Here is a 22193-nt window from a genome sequence, read left to right as displayed (position 1 = left end):
TGAAGCTAGTTTATATTGTAAACATTATGGTCTAGTGATTTCAAAACATTGTCATTGAGAAAATGTGTGTCAAGTTACCTTAGAATAATAGTAGGTTAATGTTGACGATGAAGTAAAAATTGTTTTCATGATAACTCATGTAATAAGTACTTGTCAAAGGCAGAAAACAATAAGGAAAAAACTGGGTATCATTCACCTTTTTCAGCATTTGAAAGTTATATTGTATGCGTATTTAAAAAAAAAAAATTATTTTTACATAAATAAGGCCGTTAGTTTTCTCGTTTGAATTGTTTTACATTGTCTTATCGGGGCCTTTTATAGCTCATTATTGAAGGCCGTACGGTGACCTATAGTTGTTAATGTTTGTGTCATTTTGGTCTTTTGTGGATAGTTGTTTCATTGGCATTCATACCACATCTTCTTTTTTATATTTGATTGGGATTTAGGTTTCACAGCCAAGAGTAAGAAAAGATAATAATTTTGTTTCATTAGCCTTCAGTGTTGATTTCTAGTGCCCTCGTCTCCAATCTTAATTGTCCACAATTGTCAGTCTACCTATCCAAGGTCAGTGGTTTTCACCAGACACTACTGATCTACTGATCTTTCTCAACCTATAAAAACTGACCGCCACGAAATAGCCCAAAAGTGGCCCTTAATTTATAATAGCATCTATAGATCACAGCCTGTAAAAGAAAAGTCTTATAACTAGGATTTATTATAGCTAGTATTCTTATTCATGATCAATTCCAAATTAGCAATATATACACAGAGATGTGTTTTGGTCTGTATAAAAAAATAAGAGCATTACTGACGTCATTGGCAGATAAAATCCTTAAATCACAGATGCATATATAGAAAGCTGCAATACTCTTATAGGAAAAACCATTCTAGTGGACAGCATGTAACAGACAGATTAAAAAAATACAATGAAAAATCTTAGGTTGATTGATTTATAATGGTGTTTTGTTAACATGGTTAACACTGTTTTTAGCACAGTTATAAAGCTTTGGGTATATAATAGCAGCAGTTGGGGAAGCTGGAGAGAAAACCAAGGGTAGCAAAACATGAAAAAACTGGCATGATTAAGATTGAAAATAAACACACCTTCTGAGTGCGGGCGGGCTCAAACAAGGATTTATATAGTAAGACTTACTATATAAATCTTTGTTTATCAGGTTTGAAGCTACAACCTCAGTGTTGTAAGGCTAGTGATGGCCTTAGAGGGACACACTCATAATTCACACCATTTGGACATGGAGGTCCCTGAAAGGAAGAATAAAGGTGTATTCATTCATGACAATAAATCCAAACAAACACATGATGACATTAAAATTAAAAGCAATGAAAATATATCTTTATTGTTGTTCTGCATCTTAAAGTTATGGCCAGACCTTCAACGTTAAATAGCCCAAACAGAAAAGAATGAAGATTTTATTTTTGAATGTGAGAATGATAATTGTGAATATAGAATTGAATTGCATACTGATATACATGTATCTGTGTTGGATTTCATAATTTGAATTCTAATTATTGCAATATTTACCCAGTCGTATTATTCACAATACAAAGTTAAAAAAAGAACCACAATAATTTCTAAATTTACAGTATTTGAAGTTCAAAGCTATTTTCAATCACATATTATGCTTTATTTAATCTTTACGTTAAACATTTCTCATTGACTGCAAAATGAAAGTGGTTCTTTGAAGCTAATGTAAGTTTTTTTGTATGATGGTCACTGTTTTTAATCAAGTAAATGGTATGTTTACTTCATGCCATTTAATTAAAGATAACTTGTTTTTCTGTAGTCCATATATTATTTAATTAGAAATAGCTTTTTTTTCTTTGGTCCATTTAATTAGAAATAGCTTGTTTTTCTTTGGTCCATTTAATTAGAAATAACTTGTTTTTCTTTGGTCCATTTAATTTAGCCATGTAAGATTTCCAATACTTACATCAACCAGGAAGTCAAGAGATTGATTACCAGTTTATTTGAAAGGGTTAAAGGTTATATCACCTAGGGAGAATTTGATTGTCCATTTGGGAGAATTGAAGCATTTATTACATTAAATCTATTGATTACCATGATAAACACTTTAGTATACATACTTTATTGTTTTGACCTTGATTTACACCTTATTTATGTACAGCGCATTAAAGATTCATGAACAAAATAAGTACATGTGATAATAGTTCTTAGTGCAATAAGGTCATACATGTTTTTCTCTCTTCGAAATGGGTTAATAAGGTTCTTATTAGATTACTGCTCTCGATTACATACAGTCGGGTGTATAACGAATGTGAGAGGTATATACTTAAGTTTTCTTGAAACCTAGGATACAAATATCCTTCATTCCTGGGTGGTTGATAAGAGAGATATATTACATTGTCGTAGATCATACAGTGTGTATACATGTATGGGTTGTCATAGTTATTGTGATGATTTTAAAAGCGTAACCTTTACATGTTTGTACATACCCATGGTACATATTTTCCTAGTTCGGCAAACAGGACCACAATTAAAACCTGAAAATAAAAAAGAATGATTGGATTTATTGATAAGTTGTACGTAATATTCATTATCGATTTCATATTGAGGTATTTAATGTCACAGTGGGTATCTCAAAGTACCAGGGACAATTAATTCTCATTTTTGCAATTTTTGGCCAAACCAGGAGATCAGATATCCACACAATTACAAGTTTTCCTAAATCCATGAAAATTGTTACCAACTAAAAAAAATGAATTTTGTATGATTTGTATTTTAAAAAAATGAATTTAAAACTTATATATCTCTTTGAATTCTTGTTAAAATAAAAATATCCCCTCAAATTCTAAATTGAAATAAAATAAAGATCTAGGCTGCATGATTAAAAGTCCTTTCCTTTTAATATATAGACTGTATCCATTTATGTATTTAACAATAGAATCTATAATCGTACATTATAATTTGTACAAAATCGGATAAATAGAGTTTGGTCGGTTTTAAGTGCATTACCTTTTGAGTGAACCCATTGAAGGATAACCTTTTTACCTTTTACACAGTTTTTAAAACACATACATTTAAAAATGTGAAAAATTGAAAAGTTTTCCCGAGTTTTGTGATGAGAATTATATTGATAGAAATATAACAGCTTGCATTGATCTATTAATAGTAAGTTTTCTATAAAGACTTGTAAGTTGTAATATATTGAATATTTATGTGTTTGGATATAAAGCTGTGATCTTTAAGTGTGACATATATAAGACACTGTGTTTCCGGAGAAGTATAACAATAAGTATTGTATAAAGTGATGTAAATATTTGTTGTATTCAGTGTTCTCTCTGTTTCAAAAAAGCTACGGATTGATCAACGGAATTCACAGACGATTTTCTTCAATTCTGTCAAGCTTAATTTTTGTATCAGGTCAGTTAAATGTTTTATTTATAAGCATAGTATAAAGTGATGTAAATATTTGTTGTATTCAGTGTCATTGGTTTATTATTAAATAATGCCTCTGTTTGAAATAACACTAGGAAATGATCTACGGAATTCAGAGACGATTTTTTTTTAATTCCAAGGCCTAATTGTTATTTCAGGTCAGTTTTACGTTTTATTCTTACTGCATAATCACTACGAAGAAAGAAATCAAATGAATAATAAATCTGTTTTTCAACCATTTTTCGATGAATCGTCAATAATTGATATCCAGTATAAATGATATCTATTCTCTTCAATTATCGATCGTAACTGAGACTCAAGGTGACTTGTGATCAATTTTCAGACAATTTGACGGTAATTGAATTTTGTTCATATTTCCTATACATTAAATCTAACTATTATTTATATGATTTAGACTGTCAGGGTAAAATTATAAAATGAATAGAATTTTGTCCATTACAAAGAACCATGAACATATTGAAAGCAAATTTATAGTATATAAAGTTAATATACATATCGTTATATCTAAATAAAAGCTTTCAGGTCTTTATAATTACATGATTTTATTAATACACTGCTTTTATGAAGAAGAAAGTAAGTAAACTTTTTATAGTTTCATGTTTGGTAGATACATTTATTTTCATGGGTACTAATTTTCGTGGATTGAAGAAAAGTTGTATTTTCGTGAACTGTAAAGTTAGATATAATTGTGTGCATTGATTATTGAGATTTTTGAAGAATGATCTAAAATGCGAGATTATTAAGTGCAATTTCATTCCCATCTGCATACAGATATAACAACAACAACAACAACAACAACAATACTTTATTTTAAGAGGGTTACACAGTTAGCTATATAACTAATCTTCCCTGAGGCCCTCGTAATGAAAAATCAAACAAAACACAAACATATACTAGTACATTGCATACATACATTAGCATAAAAAGTCAAGTGTGATAATAATGTTCAATACAACTTGATAAAATGTGATGAAAAATAAACATGATGACATGATCAGTTTTTAATTTTATTTATACAGCTAGGTTGATTTCAATAAATGATCTGTTATTTTGTATTTGAAAGAATTAATATTTGTAATATTTCTTAACGGTATTGGCAAATTATTCCACAAGAATGGTCCAGAATACATAAAAGATTTTTTGAATAATTCTGTTTTTGGTTTAGGGAGTATGAGGTTTCCTTGAACAGCATTTCTCAAGGGGTACGGATTTCTGTCTGAAACATAATGAAACTTGTTAGTAAGATATGATGGGGCATCATTATTAATACACTTAAATGTCATCACTAACTTATGATATTTTATTCTCTGTTCAACTGTCATCCAGTTTAAGTGTTTGAATAAGGGTGCAGAAGGAGCGAATGGGTCTGTTTCTAGTATTAATCTAGCATGCAGCCCTCTTTTGTAATTTTAATATCCTTTTTAAACCCTCACTGCTACAACTACTCCACACTATACAACAATAATCAATAAGTGGCAAGATATAACCATTATAGAATAATTTTCTGCAGTCTAGATTTAGAAATTTTTTAATCTTTAATAGTAGATATAGTCTAGATGATATTTTTGAGCAGATCAAGTCAATTTGGGTTGTCCATGTGAGGGAAGGGTCAATTTTGATGCCTAAAAGACTTTCGCATGTGGAAGATTGTATATACAATGGTTTACTTTTACAAATTGTGACTTGAATGGAGAGTTGTCTCATTGGCACTTGTACCCGTCTTAATTGGTTATGAGAAGGAGATCTAGAGTTGTCTCATTGGCACTGACATACCACATCTGAATATTTCTAGGTAGCTGAGTCATGTACCGGTATATATATTTGCAATAGTTCAACAGACTTTATGTTAAGGAGGGACATTTAAATTTTAATAGTAGGTTGTTTGAAACACATGTTAAAAGAAAAAAAAATCTCAAATTTATTGTCAGAATATAAATTAATTATAAACATTGACTAAAATGGTGTAGCAAATATTCCTAAATATGCAATCAATCCTAATTTTCCACTATCTGACCATTCTTATAACAAGAGCATCTGTGGTCAGTTGGAATTAATCCCCAGCTTTATAGAAGAGATTTGTCTTAACTATGTACACTTGAATAACAAAAAATGAACACATTTATAATTGATTTCAATTGGTTCTAAAATTTCTCAGTTGACCTCTTGGACATTTATGATAATTAGCATCTATAGAAAAATAGATGTACTGGTACCAGTTTTGACTGGTTACGTGTACATCTGTCATAATTAGTTCCCTCATTCACCTTCAAATCAGATGAATGTATTTTTCGTTTTCACCAGAACAATAAAGCATAGAGTACTTTTTAGTACATTTATGTAACATTGTATGCAAAATGGTTATCTTGCATCTAGATCTTATAAGTTACTTTCAACATTCACGGTTAAGTGCTAGTGTATTGTAAAATCTTGCACCCATTGTTATGTAATAAGGAACACTGTCAGTTACCATTGTAAAGAGCAAAGAGTTAGTGCTGTCACTTATTTGGTTTCACATGGTCATTGTTTTTAATCTTATCCATAACAAATTTTACAATAACCATTGTCCCTATATGAAGAAAACGATACTTTCTATCGTGACTCACATGTTATGATATAGGTAAAAGAAACAAGTAGCATGGCCTTAGTAAACATCTTACATGGTGTAATTGGGTCTTTTAAACTTGTCAAGGCTGTTGTATTAGGTACATGACAATATAATGATTTGAGTGGCATCTTAAGGTTGTTCAAAGTTCCAAAATATCAATTGTACTTAATGTTCTTAATATATTTGCTAACTGAGGAATAAATGTTTAAAAATGTAATGTCAGCTTTTAAATTTTTTTGGCATTTAGTATCTTTAAATACAGTGTGAATTGGCGATGCAGAAATAATGTGTAATTTTATATACAAATCAATGCACAAGGCTAAATTTAAATAGATCTGAAATAATTTGAATTGGAAGTACATTTTAATGAGCTTTTATATTAAGAATGTAAAATAACTGGCACTTGAATATTATGTTATAAGTATTGTTATAATATGTTACCTTATTGCATTGCAAAAGCTTTAATGGCAATTAAATTAGGTTTTGCCCCTCACCATTTTTCTCTGTGTGTTGAAGACCCATTTCGGGCCTTTGGCTGTTTTCTTTTTTCTTTTCTCCAGTCGGGTTGTTGTTATTGTTCATATGCTAATTAAGGTGTTTGCCTCTCCTTGGTTTTCTTCAACACATGTTTTTTTTTAAATTGCCCCTAATTTGCCTCTTATTTTGGGAATATGATGCTATCTTCATGTTTTAGGTAAGTTGTTGGGTTGCTGTCTCTTTGATGTTTACCCCTGATTTATACATACTTCTTTTTTAATATACTTCCATTCATAACAATCTTAGACAAAAATATACATGCAATATATAGAAAATGTATTTAGAACAAATTACTGGACAAGAACCAATATTCTTTTATGAATGATAAAAGCAAACAGATAGCTGGATGTTATTGTTCATTACTGTTACATAACTTGATGATCAGAAACAGCCAAACTATTTACAACACAATTGAACTTGGCATTAACTTAACTTGATGATCAGAAACAGCCAAACTATTTACAACACAATTCTACTTGGCATTAACTTAAGTTAATTACTGTAAATACAGAAGTTATTTTTATTAGGAAATATGCAACAGCTAGGTTAGATGTAATTGCAATAATTTAAACTTGCATTTTTGAAATTTTTGATAGGAACTAAACAGGATTTTAGTCCATATGGCAAAAAAAAAAAATCACATTTTAGTCTAATATGACAAAATCACTATAATAATATATTTACAGTATTCTGTTTAAACCTGCCAATAAAATGAGTTTTTAATCAATTGTAAGTACAGAATCAATGGTCAATTCTGTTATAGCTCAGCTGTCTGTTCATGATGCAGATTAAACAATTGTTAAGGAGTTCATTGAACTGCCATTATTTTTCATTCTGTAATTAAATCCATCATGATATAAAGTTATCACCTGTCAATGTGCGTCCAATACTATTATATGACGCCAGTGATTCCATTAGTAAAATGTATTGTTACAGGGTTCCTCACCTCTATTTACTCTCTGTCCTCATATTGATAGAATTGTGCTGTTGTCCAGTTATGTAATAATATCTTCCTGTCTTTAAATAATTACATTAGATGTATGTTTCATTATAATACGTTATTCAGATTGGCTAACTGCAATCTTACATTATTCCTTGATCAACTTCATTTAACAATAAAATTTATCATTTATGATGACACGTGGTTCCCCAATAAAGTGTACATGTGAATTAAATAAAAACTTGATAAGACTTTTAGAATGAAGAGCTTCCTCGCTTCATAAAAAAAGTACTTTGGTCAACACTTTTACACCCTTATGTAGTTACAAAAAGAAGCATTCAATTCTTAAATGAAAGTTGACCATGTTTAGTTAAACAAATTTGATACTTGTGAATAGTTATTTTCTACTTTAAGTTTCGGCTGATACAAGCATAAGATATTGAGCAAATACATGTATGATATATATAAAAGAAGATGTGGTATGATTGCCAATGAGACAACTATCCACAAATGACCAAAATGACACAAACATTAACAACTATAGGTCACCGTACGGCCTTCAACAATGAGCAAAGCCCATACCGCAAAGTCAGCTATAAAAGGCCCTGATAAGACAATGTAAAACAATTCAAACGAGAAATTTTACTAACGACCTTGTTTATGTAAAAAAATGAACGAAAAATATATTCATATGTAACACATAAACAAACGACAACCACTGAATAACAGGTTCCTGACATCTCAGCCAGAATAATGTGTCCAGGCTAAGGGTACTATTTCTTTTAGATAATGTTTACTTTTACAAATTTTTAGAAAAGTTTGACTCAATATGATATAAGAGCATATATTAAATAATAAATATTATATAGGTAATATATATTGATTGACACAAAAGTTTTAAAATGACAAACTTTATTGAATTATAAGTTCATCACTCAAGAATGAGTGTAAGCTAAAAATTCTTAAAAAAATAAATTGATGTTAGAATTCATGTGTAAAATATTAGTACATCATGCCCAAGGATAAAGAAAACAATACTTACAAAAAACTAGTTTAGCCTACTGGTGTCAAGTTCTTCTATAAAGTCTAAATGAGCTTCCAGTAATGAATTTATGTAATAAATGAAAAAAAATATGATTAATTCTGATCAGACACAAGGTGTGCTTCAGGCTAAAATATATAACGACTTTCTTGTCAGGACAAAATATTTTATTAATAATTTCATATGTATAATTGTGGATGATATATTTTTACACATGTATGATTACACAAACTGAATAACCTCAAGGTGTACATTTATAAAAGTGCACTTCCTTAGTGTAAACACAGAAATATCAATATCGAGGAGAGAAGGACCTCATTATAGGAGAGATAAATCAAGTCATCTGAATCAGTGTACATTTAACAGTGTAACAGCGTGTAAGGCATGTGTTTAATACAATATTAATGGTGGAGGGATATTCATTAATTTTACCCATTCATTTACCGCAGTGCACTTATATTTTGTGATAATGAAATTTACACCTGGTCAAAGAATTCTATTGATCATGTTGATAAGTCGTTGGAATCAGTGTTACGATTTAACCATGATAACAGCAGGGTGTAAGGCATGTGTCTTATAGGATATTAATAGTCTGATGGTGGAGGCATATTCATTAATTTTACCCATTCATTTACCATAGTGCACTTTTAATAATTCGTGATAATGAAATTTACACCTGGTAAAAATAAACCTATTGATATTAGTTAACTAAACAAAAGGGAATTTATCTGTGAGTTTGATTGTATTGTGAGAAGTTTATGTAATTTTTTATCATCATAGACTGTGGGAAGAAGTGCATGGTAAAAGAATTCCATTGATAAAGTTCATTAACAAAAGGGAATTTTACAGAAACAATTTGATTTCATTGTGAGATGTTTATGTAATATGTTACAGACTGTGGGAAGTGTGGTAGCATTTTCTTTTTTTAAAACTGTCTGATGTAAAGTTTGGATGGAAGTATTAATTAAATTGTCAATACTCACGGAGGATTGTACACGACTTTACTAGTCAAGAATCAGACTGATCAATGAATATACTGATGGATTTTTTCTCCTCTTTGCTTTTTATGCCAGTGACGATTTCCTAGACAGATTTACATTGTCCGAGCCCATTGATTTCCTATCAAAGTTGATCAAGTTTAACCTTTTTTGTTTGTGTGGTAGCAAGTGTGCAGTAATTAATAGTAATTGCATTTCGAAAGGATTTATATCAAAACTGGATTAAAAATTTTAACGCAAAAGCAAGGATTTTCTTACGTAATGACAGGAATAATGAACGAGGGAATTGTTTGATTTTAGACAAGAGCCGATAAATTATAACGTGTATTGACTAACTCAGTAAGTGTATTAATCTTATTACAGTAAAAAAATATAATTAAAGATAAATCACATGTGAGGTAAATCTTAATATCAATATTTTCTATTTGTACAATGTCTATGTGAAGAATAGTAGATTTTGAGTGTGTGTGTATATGCAGTGTATGAGTGCAGTGTACATGTGCAGTGTATGAGTATGTAGAGTGTTTTTAAACAGTATCCCAACAACATAATGAAATGTAAAAACAAACTAAGCTTTATGGATAGATTGAGGTAGATACATATGGACTTCTTTGAATTATACTAAGGTTTGAGACGTAGAGGGCTTTTTTGACAGCAAAAAATATTATAATCTAAAATTTTTAGATATAGTCGAGTCATTTCTCTTCGCCTGGCCACCACTATATTTTAGCCTTTATATACAGATATAATAATACCCTCCCTCCACACTTTTCCTAGAAACCTCAACCAGCCATTTGTGTATTTTCTAGTAAAAAAAATACTATATAACCACTGGGTTTCAATGATCTGATGTATAATTTCATTTATAAACTGTAACATCTGTGTAAGGTGATTGACTTCATATTGTATTGATTTTCAGTTAAAGTTGATATTGTTTTTTTTAATTACTCAATATAAATGAAACATCAGACATGTTAAATTTACGGACAAATTGTTCATAACTTGGTGTTGTATCATATAAAAATTGTACTTGACCAAATAACAGTTTGTTATCGAGTGAATGGTGTGTTATATCATATAAAAATAATACTTGACCAAATAACAGTTTGTTTGAGTGAATTGATTTCCGATAGTTGTCAATACACAGGCAGTCGATTGATACATCTTCTTAGTACTTTAACCTATATACTTGAAGTGGCACTCAGCATGATGGAGACTATATCTGTTTCATAATACATGTAGTGCAGTCAGTCTGAGGTATGATATTTTTTCATAAGAGTGCAGTCTGGCTGAGGGAGGATATCTGTTTCATAAGAGTGCAGTCTGGCTGAGGGAGGATATCTGTTTCATAAGAGTGCAGTCTGGCTGAGGGAGTATATCTGTTTCATAAGGGTACAGTCTGGTTGAGGGAGTATATCTGTTTCATAAGAGTGCAGTCTGGCTGAGGGAGGATATCTGTTTCATAAGAGTGCAGTCTGGCTGAGGGAGGATATCTGTTTCATAAGAGTGCAGTCTGGCTGAGGGAGTATATCTGTTTCATAAGGGTACAGTCTGGTTGAGGGAGTATATCTGTTTCATAAGAGTGCAGTCTGGCTGAGGGAGGATGTCTGTTTCATAAGAGTGCAGTCTGGCTGAGGGAGGATTTCTGTTTCATTAGAGTGCAGTCTGGCTGAGGGAGGATATCTGTTTCATAAGAGTGCAGTCTGACTGAGGGATATCTGTTTTATTAGAGTGCAGTCTGGCTGAGGGAGGATATCTGTTTCATAAGAGTAAAGTCTGGCTGAGGGAGGATATTTGTTTCATAAGAGTAAAGTCTGGCTGAGGGAGGATATCTGTTTCATAAGAGTGCAGTCTAACTGAGGGAGGATATTTGTTTCATAAGAGTGCAGTCTGGCTGAGGGAGGATATCTGTTTCATAAGAGTGCAGTCTAACTGAGGGAGGATATTTGTTTCATAAGAGTGCAGTCAGGCTGAGGGAGGATATCTGTTTCATAAGAGTTAAGTCTGGCTGAGGGAGGATATTTGTTTCATAAGAGTGCAGTCTGGCTGAGGGAGGATATCTGTTTCATAAGAGTTAAGTCTGGCTGAGGGAGGATATTTGTTTCATAAGAGTGCAGTCTGACTGAGGGATGATATCTGTTTCATAAGATTGAGAGTGCAGTCTTGCTGAGGGAGGATATTTGTTTCATAAGATTAAGAGTGCAGTCTTGCTGAGGGAGGATATCTGTTTCATAAGAGTGCAGTCTGACTGAGGGATGTCTATTTCATAAGTTTTAAGTCAGACTGAGGGATGATATCTGTTTCCTATATAGATTTGCCTTTGGAAAATCATCTGTGAATTAATGAATGTGTTTTTTGAAAGAAGTTTAGTACAAATCTTTACATGTTATATTGATTTGGGATATTTTCACTAAAGAAGATTTCATGAATCATTAAAAGTGAGTCAGTGCAAAAATAAAAATAAATCAGTGCTATGATTTTTCTCATTTCATCTGGTCAGGAAGTTTTGTCATATCATACTGTGCCTTGTTATCAAATGTCTATGGATTTTGTCATTATTAACCCTTTCAACGCTATACACAGCATATGCCGCAATGACGTACGCCGTTCCCCACTGCTATTCGCGGCATATGCCGCGATGACAAAGGATTTTTCATAAGGACTCTTAAACCATTCGATTTTCATTTGGGTTCTCTCTAATTTTTCCTCATTTGAATCGAGGATATACAAGGTCTCATTTGCGCTTGAAATCCCGGCAATTTTTATTGTAAAATCATGCAGTAGAAGGAAAATAGAAGGAAAATAAAAACAAATATTTTGACAAATGCAAATGGCGGAAATCAGAAACAAAGCTGTAAATATGGAAATTTTTCAGCATTTCTATGGCGAAACTAACAACGAGGATTAGTTAGTTAAAAGGTTTCTTGTTATCTCAATGTGTTTATTACATTTAATTCGTGTGGGAAATATGATTTGATCGATCATTACGAGACGTAGAAAAAGGGGGCGAAACGGAGGTTGACTGAATTTTTTTACGTCGGAGCCATTTATTTGTGCCTTGATTACATAAAACATTATGTATGGTGCAATACGTTATGGAATCGAGCAACTGGTGTCTTCTTTATTATATGGCAGATAAAACAACAAAATAAATGAAGACTAAAAGTAGTTTTTATTCAAAATTCAATACAAATGTAATAAATTACACCTTTTACCTGATAATTACCTGAAAATGCAGGTAACCTGATAAAAAATTCATTAAAATAATTGCCTAACATAACAGTTCATGCTTTCCTGAGCATTTTTCATAAACTGTTCTAATGAATGAACACAAAAAAAATGCAGCAGCAGCAGCCATTTTTCTATTTTTTTGTGTAGCGTTGAAAGGGTTAAAAGTGTGTGCTTTGATTTCATGATTAATGGTGAAGTATTTTGTCATATTAGCCTTTGCTTTAAATTTGATTTAGGAAACTATGATAAATGTCCTAATAGCTTTTGCTTTGATTTGATAAAACCATGACGATTGTGAAAAGCTTGTTTTATTTTAACCTTTGCTTTGATATAGGAAACCATGATAAATGTCCAAGGATTTTTGCTTTGACTTAGGAAAACATGATATATATCTACTTAGGATTTTATTATAATAGCCTTTTCTTTGACTATTAGGAAACTATGATGAGTTAATTGTCATAATAGCTTTTGCTTAGATTTAGAAAACCATGGTAAATGTCCATGGATTTTGTCATAATAGCCTTTGCTTTGATTTAGGAAACCATGGTAAATGTCCAAGAATTCTGACATAAAAGCCTTTGCTTCTATTTAGGAAACCATGTAAAATATCCAACAATTCTGTCATAATAGCCTTTGCTTTGAATTTAAGAAAAAATGATGGTGTTGAATGTTCCAGAATTTTGTCATAATAGCATTTGTGTGGATTTAGAAAACCATGATAAATATCAAATGATTTTCACATTATAGCCTTTGCCTAGATTTAGGAAACCTTAATGTCAAATGATTTTAGCGTAATAACCTTTGCCATGATTTAGGAAAATGTTATGTCCAATAATTTTGGATTAATAGCCATTGCCTTGATTTAGGAAACCTTAATTGTCAATGATTTTGGATTGATAGCCTTTACTTTGATTTAGGAAACCTTAATGTCCAATGATTTTGGCATAATAGTTGTTGCCTTGATTCATGAAACCCTAATGTCCAATGATTTTTACAAAATAGCCTTTGCCTTGATTTAGGAAAACCTTAATGTCCAATGATTTTGGCATAAGCCTTTGCCTTGATTTTGGAAACCTTACTGTTCAATAATTTTGGCATACTAGCCATTGCCTTGATTTAGGAAACCTTAATGTCCAATGATTTAGCCTTTGTTTTGATTTAGGGAACCAAAATGTTCAATCAATTTGGCATTATAGCCTTTGCTTTAATTTAGTGTTAGGAAACCATGGTATATGTCCAAGTATTTTGTCATAATAGATTTGATTTGATTTAGGAGACCATTGTGATTGTCTGAGTACTTTTTCATACTACATGTACTAGGCTTTTACTAGCTGGCTTTTGCTTTTATTTAGGAAACCATGTTAAATGTTGGAGGATTTTGACATAATAGACTTACTCAACTTATGAATTTGACATGATCAATACACTAGATCAAAGGAAATAGAGATTACATTGAAGTATTAACATGGATTATAACACATATCTCCCAGTGCCCTAATTTATCTGTATTAACATGGATTATAACATATATCTCCCAGTGCCCTAATTTATCTTTATTAACATGGATTATAACATATATCTCCCAGTGCCCTAATTTATCTTTATTATTATAAAAAAGAAGATGTGGTATGATTAACAATATATAAGTGTGAATCGTGTGTTAAATGGGATAAATGTCTTACCCTGAATCCATGTGTCAGTAACAGGTGTCACAGATTTGCATCATAAGGAAAATGACTGACTTTAGCAGGGTATTGATTTATTTTATTGTTAAACGAAAACTTAAATGTTTAATTCCATAGATTTTGTAGTCTTCATTCTGTAATGGTATTAATAATGTGTTCGTGTTTTTGATGTAAGACTTATATTCCATATAACTTTGAGTTGGTCTTAAGGAATTGGATATTTACCACAGACTGAAAATGTATTGACATGTCATCGTCAAAGGTATGTGTAAATGTGTAGCAGACAATTATCATACAGAATATTTGTAAATAAAAGGAGATGTGAGGTTATAAGAGCAAACATTAATGTAAGCTAATCGCTTTATACATCTCATTTCATTCATGATACAGAGCAATTAAGGTTTATAAGGTCAAACTGTGACCTTTATTTACTAACATCCAGATCATTTGTCGGATATGGACATGTGAAGAAGTTGTGTCAATGTAATAATTTCGTGAACAGATTCTTATTTTTACAACTTGAAAATGTTTAATTGATTATTGGTGACTTAAACTCCAGTGGAAAATATTTCATGCAGGTTCAGGATGCAAATTGACTGAAAGATGCTTATATTTTCAGTTTTTAGATACTGTGGAGTCATGATTATTCCTTTAATACACATTTCCATGAAGTGTTCAACAAATTATAAATTTTCAACAAAATCTATAGCAGATCAAATATCCATGAAAATGCAAGTTTTCCTCAATCCATGAAAATTAGTACCCACGAAAATCGGTCTTCTGAAAATTGGTATACACGAAAATAAATAAACCCACAGTAAGTTACGATCAATAATACAAATCACTGCAGTAGATAGAGGATTGACTTAATGTTGAACTCATGGTCACGTTTGTTTACCAGATATATACACCATTGTAAATAATTATACTCTCACAACACAACAATACTATTCTAGGATCTTCCTCTTTCACTGTATAGGTCATGAAGATATAAATATTTATAATGTGAAACACATTAACCTTTAGTGCCAAAGATCTGTATTCATCTTGTTGTGTTAATCCTATTCTATGAATGAAATAAACACAATGAATTGTCTGAGTGTTATCACTTGGTGAAGTGTTAAATGCACATCTTGTTTAGACACCTGTCTTTTGTTTGTGGTCATGTGTAAAATGTATATACTGTTGACCCCTAGTTTCATGAGTTTTGTTGTGGTCAAGTGTCTTAGCACCTTCAAAGACATTTGTTCCCATCTGTGGTTCATACATTGTTCTGCTGTGTTGATGACTTTTTGGTGGACCTTAGCTGTTGTCTGCTCTTTTGTTGGATTATTGACTCTAAAGACACATTCCCCATATTAATAATATTTTGGAGATAAAAGCCTTTTCTTTCCATCAGTGAGACATACATTGTTATTTATATTTTCCGTAGTTATAAGTACAATATATCTGTTTCAATACTTGACTGTAAAAACTAGAGTATTAGTCAGTTGATGTGAGTCACACAAGATACACGGGTTACACTTGTCAATGTTTCTTAGTCATAGACCAGACATGTAATTCATTAGACGAAAAATTGACAAAATTTTAATTATCTCGTTGCATTGTTAACCTTAGTGTGAAGAATTGAATTTATGATATTTCATTTATTTTAAGTTTTAAATTAGTTTCAAATAGATTGAGCTTCTGGTTCAATTAGTCAACTGTATTATAAAGGGAGGGGGGCTTAGAAATATCAATCAAGAGAAGTGAATTATGAAGACCAATTATTGCAATGTCTGTATAATGCTGCATCTAAATGAAGCTATCAAAATTGATTAAGTTTGGGATTCCTATTTGAGTGCAATATTAATAATAAAGGTCATTGAAGTTCCTGAATCGATGTGTGCACTTGTATTCCTGACAACAAGCTAATTTAAATTTAAAGATATTGAATATAAATCCATTCTTAACTTTGGGATAATCTATCATGTCTATAGGAATAAATTAAGTTAAAATCCAAAAGTTCTTCCATTGTCACTTTCCTTTAAGTTAAAAGCTGGGTATCTCAATTCTAACATCAATCATTCAGTCTCTAGTAAAAGCTTCTATGATAAATTGCATTCCACAAAAATGTGGAAGTGCAACTGCATGCACAGAATTCATTCAAAATGCAATTCTGTAGGTAATGATAGGTCAATTAATTTTAAGTAAAAGAAAGATTACATAGGCTTGTTCTGAATAACTTGAAGATTACATCATGTTTGTAATTAAGACATAATATTAATGGAGATTAGAGGTTTCCTTTGCTCTTACATAATAATTAACATGTAATGAACAGGCGGCTAAACATTTCTTTGCTGATGTTAATAGGTTTGGTTCACCTTCCTTCAGTAAAATATAGTTTTATGGCTTTCACCTTAAGTTTTAAGTATTTTATGAAAACAGTTTTAAGTAACAATGATGTTAGAACCAATAGATATGCAGGATATAAGAAATATTGAAAATTTAATGTTAATTTTGTTAGTAAGATTTAAGATATGAATGCGTTTTAAATGACCATGAACATTTTGTATGAAATGAGAAAGCAACTCTTTCTTAAGCTTAAAAAATGTCCTGAGCAATTTGCCTCCTCATTACATGAAAGAAATAGCATGCAGCTTGTTCAGTAAGAATTAGAATTGATCAATATATGTCTGATTCAGAAGGAAAGGGGGATAAGGGGTTATACCAGTTTTTTCCATGCCATGAAATGTCCATAGATTTTCTTAAAACTCCTGTATGGTTAAGTGAGCATGGTATATGATGTGATGTGTTTTCAGATTCATCTGTTTACTGAATACTTTCATGTTCTTACACATAATGGCCATATACAATGTTTGAAATGGTTGTTTAATTTTTCTAGGCAAATTTAGGTTTAACTGTAGATACACAAACCTAATAATGCCAACTTCTCTTTTATTACAGGTTTAACTGTAGATAGATAACCCTATTAATGTCATCTTCTCTTTTATTGCAGGTTTAACTGTAGATATACCCAATAATGTCAACTTCTCTTAAATTACAGGTTTAACTGTAGATATACCCAATAATGTCAACTTCTCTTACATTACAGGTTTAACTGTAGATATACCCAATAATGTCAACTTCTCTTACATTACAGGTTTAACTGTAGATATACCCAATAATGTAGACCTCCAGAATAACAACAGCAATGTAGCTACCAGTCCCAATGTCAGTAAACCAACATCCCCTCTGCGTTTTGTTGGCCAGCTGTTACATCTGGGAAATCGGCCACAGAATAACATGTAAGTTTGTAAAAGTGTTGGGACATGCAATCGTAGATAATCGTAGATCATCTTGTTTTGGTGGATCAAAATTTAGATACATTGGTAAGTCATCTAAAAAATTTAAAGATGATTTGCCAAATGGAGACGTCCTTGTAAATATGACACAGTATCATTGGAATATGATCTTCACATAAGTATAGATTTGAAGTGATATGTTTTGTTACAGCTCTACTATAGAAGAAGGGAATCAGATTGAAAAAAAGGCTAATAACTGTCCTCACTTTGCTAGCGAGGAGTGACAACATTCTGTTAAGCTTTCTATTTTGAAGACCATTCTGGAGCCTCTAATGTTTTGCTAAAAAGATACACAACTCCAAAAATTTGAAGGCTGAAATTTCATTAGCTGATGAAATATTACCAGACCAGAAAGTAGAATAGAGTGTTGTCTGACCCTTGTAAGGGAAGCTTGGACATAGGATCTGTATATCAACCAAATTGTTTAGTTGTTATTGGTATAGTTGGTACATGGAATTCATGTTTGCTGGCTTAGACTTGTTTGATCATTAATTACCTATTATGTAAATATAGAAAAAAAAGTGCTAAAATCACCCTTCTTCTTTCATGATCTCATATATTCATTCAGTATCCATTTATTTTTAAAGTTGACAAAACATAACATAATGTACTTGATTTTATAACATGAGCTGCATGTTACAGTTCTAAAAACTGTACCTAACATTTGCATGTGCTTTAATTGATGATGCTGTTTAATATTATTACTGTCATGACTGTGGATTCATTTATTTTTTTGGGTACACTTTTTTCATGAATTTAGGATGATAGGAACAGTTGTATTTTTTTTTATTTGTTGCTATGGTTTTGCCAAAAAGATTCACATTTATCAATGAAAATCTCAAAAGTTGGTGCCAAAAAATTATAATGCATCCTTAGGTATACCTTTTGGAAATTTTATTGGAAGAAGTAATTTATTCACCCAAGAAAAAATGTAAGAATATGGATAACTAATACTATGAGTGACATCTGTCAGCAATGAAAAGAATATTAGAATATTTAACAGAAACAAAATATTAGTAAATATAAATCTTAAGAAATTTGTTAAAAATTATACTTTTGAAAAAGATTGATATTAAAAGATTTGTCTTTGCAGGAGAAGGTTTAGGTGAGGTATCTTGGTCTATAAATGGTGGGGAAATATATTTTCATTTTACCCAGGTCTTCCTGGAATCCTGCAAACCTTTTGTTTCATTTTGGTGTGTTGAGAATTCTTTTTACTCTCTATTTTGTCATTTTAAAACAGTGATATCAATTTGAACTTAGCCTGTATATTTTTGATAATCTTTTCTTCTTTGTAGATATAAGGTACATCCTTTTCATGTGGTGTAGGATGGATAATTGTCTCCTTTGCCATCATATCACATATCCCTTAATTTATATATACTATTAAATCTTTTCTAAGCTTTTGTAATGAGGCTATTAAAAGTTTTTTTAACATAACTTTAACAAAAGAGGGACAACCCCCCCCCCCCCCCCCCCCCCCCCCCCCCAAAAAAAAAAGTGGAAGTAAGGCAGACAAGTCCAAAAAATTCAGATGAACAACGAACAACTGTTACAGTATGTTGTTGATGGCCAGATTAAGATTCTATACCTGCATTTAAAGTTATGTTTTAGTGTGACTGGAGTTCAATTCTTCCTATGTTCATTTTGTACTTATTAAATTCTAATGTTATAAGGTTTTATGTTAAGATTTATTTTTTCAAGCTCAATGAATGTGGAACGTCTTTTAAGACGAGGTAGTCTTCCTGCTTTCAGGTATTGTAAAGCACAAATCATATCATTTTATTATCAACTGCTTCTATTTTTACGCACTGTCATTTGATTTTATTTGCCTTCATTTACAGCATGAATGTCATTGGAGGAAGAGTTGGTTCCCTTTTCAAGTAATATATTATTAGTTCTCATGCTTTAATAGTCTGTTTATATCCTTGGCTTATCACATTATTTGCAGGCTAGCCTAGGGCTGCTTTCACAAGTGTTTTCATATAAAGGAACACAACTCTTTAAAGGGACACAACTCTAAATGTACATATTACTCAATATTATTGGCTTGCCACAATTTAAGCAGGCTAGCCTAAGGCTTAGCTGCCTCCACAAGTGTTTTCATATTAAGGGACATTCCCCATTTACATTCTCAATTTTACATAACTAAGTCAAGGAACACAACTCTAACTAAATATTACTTGATAGCCTGTTTATATCCTTGGTTTGCCATATTTTTATCAGGCTAGCCTTAAAAAAGCTGCTTGCACAAATGTTTTCCAATTAAGGGACATAACTCTTCCAAGGGACAACTCTTCCAAGGGACACAACTCTGTAACTGTTACTTTTCACATCTTTTCTATAAGGTATTGGAATGATGTATCTATAAAACTTTATCTAATGTGTTTACAGCTTATATATGCCATGACTTCTATATTCTACATATTTTGTGTGAAAGTGAGGCTTGGGTGAAACTTAATTCTGAATAACTGTTTCTTAAAAATGACTCTTTCTTTATTACTCATCATGTAGCATTACAGAAAAAACAATATGATCTGTGATCCATTCAAGACATTCAAAACAATTGTTTTTACAATCGTGTACATCAGATTTTAATCTGTGTTGTATCTACAGTTATATTCCATAGTTCAGTGTGAATTTGAGTTTAAATAGGTACAAACTGTTCTGGAAACTTGGTGATGGGTGTCAGACTGTTAATGTATGTATAAATGTTGTATTATTCAGGTGGAAATGTTACAAAGTTCACTGTAGTGTATTAAATATATAGACATTTTTGCCATGCTTTTAGAAAAATATATGTTCGTCATTTCTTCATAATAGATTTTGAAACAATATAACTATATAAGTATGAAGTATGTACTTGTTTAATCATTTAGGTTGCATTGAAGAGTTGGCGACAAAAACTTCTTAAAATGAAAAAAATATGTGAGACATTCAATCTAGAATTACTTTCAACTCCTAGCTGTTTCTACCAAATTTCGATTTTGTTTTTTGCACGTAAATAGATATTCTGGCTTAAAATTACACCTTTAAAATGTATATTTTGAATCCTGTAATTTTGAATCTCACCAGAGAACTTCCTTCACATGTATTTTGTAAACCATTGAATCCTATATTTTCATTAGTATATTATTGATTACAGTCACCCAGTCCAACAGAGACAGATATTAATCTATTGTACAAAATGTACCTATATATCTATTATAAAGAGCTCAATGCTTCATTACAAAATGATGTAGGAGGGTTTGGAGGAGGTTCTTTCTTTCTCTATTCTTTAATTTGTAGGTTATTTTTCTGCTTTCTTTGAATTTTGGTCCATTTTTCTCAGTGTTCATTAAAATTTGACCTATTCTTTATAATTGAGCACTATATTTTCTCTTTTTTATGCCAATATTATTTTTTTTTCTCATTTAGAAATAGGAATTTTCCAATTTTCAGAAAACAACTCAAATAAATACTTTCACCCATTTGAAAGAAACTTTGGAGAATAGTTTACATCTATTTACATATTTTTTTTAAATTTTGTATTTTATGTTTCTGAGATATGGGGTTATAATCATTCACAAATTGGGATATTTCTGAAATGACATTAACATGATTAATAAGTTATTGAACTTTATTCTTTGACAAAGTGATGAGTGTATCATACGCTCATAGCCCATCTGTTTATTTTTTTAATTCTTAATTTTTTTGTCATTTTTCTATGTTCAGTAATCCCCATTAAGTCTCTTGTAGGCGTTCATCACTCCAATCACCTTATAAAAGTGAAATAATCAGCTGGAAATGAATCTTATATATAAACATGATAAATGTAATATGCTACCACATAAATAGATTATCTCTATATAGCTCATTACTGAAGGATTATAAAAAGGGCACCTGTTAGCCATAAGAAGATATTGTGGTAATTATCCTATAATTGTGTTATAATATCATTAGTATCAGGAAATAGATAATACAGGTGATGTCAATCAAATGCTATTTTAGTTTTCCTTCTTTATAGTACTTATTGTTTTTTTTACTTTATATGGACATTTTTTTTTTAATTTGATGTTCTACTTTACCTGATTGGTTTATGTTAAAATAAAAATGTTTTTGATATGGGATTCACATGAAGATGGCAGGTAGATATAAAGTATTTTTAGTTAGTAGGTTGCTGAATTTAAAATTATAATTTAAATGAAAATAATTTAAGAAATGAAATTTATTATTTCTTACATTCAAAGCCCTTTTGAATTCATGATCTACTGTAAGTTAAGAAAATATTGTGACAGGGTTAAATTCATGATTGTAACCTTCATCAGGAAAACTCAAACCTATTAATAAAAATGTCAGGAACTATATGACCTAAAACAATCAAAATCCTAAT

The 22193-nt window shown here is 31.0% G+C and overlaps 1 protein-coding gene across 8 annotated transcripts in view; it reads left to right on the top strand.

Annotated features, from left to right (window-relative positions):
• Window positions 1-22193, top strand: part of LOC134690685 (transmembrane and coiled-coil domains protein 1-like) — a 65604-nt gene that overhangs the window by 22996 nt on the left and 20415 nt on the right. For 3 of the 8 annotated variants that reach the window (XM_063550684.1, XM_063550685.1, XM_063550687.1), the window contains exons 3-4: window positions 17620-17764; window positions 19526-19576. In XM_063550684.1, coding sequence (XP_063406754.1) covers window positions 17620-17764; window positions 19526-19576 — 196 coding nt within the window. Of the gene's footprint in view, window positions 1-3291; window positions 3404-8957; window positions 9901-17619; window positions 17765-19525; window positions 19577-22193 lie in introns of those variants that run through there. The other 5 variants (XM_063550686.1, XM_063550689.1, XM_063550691.1 and 2 more) reach the window with 4 other exon arrangements.

Source organism: Mytilus trossulus, chromosome 11 (genome assembly GCF_036588685.1).
Source record: "Mytilus trossulus isolate FHL-02 chromosome 11, PNRI_Mtr1.1.1.hap1, whole genome shotgun sequence".
Lineage (NCBI taxonomy): Eukaryota > Metazoa > Mollusca > Bivalvia > Mytilida > Mytilidae > Mytilus > Mytilus trossulus.
The sequence above is the reverse complement of the archived record's forward strand: the minus strand, read 5'-3'. Positions and strand labels throughout refer to the sequence as shown.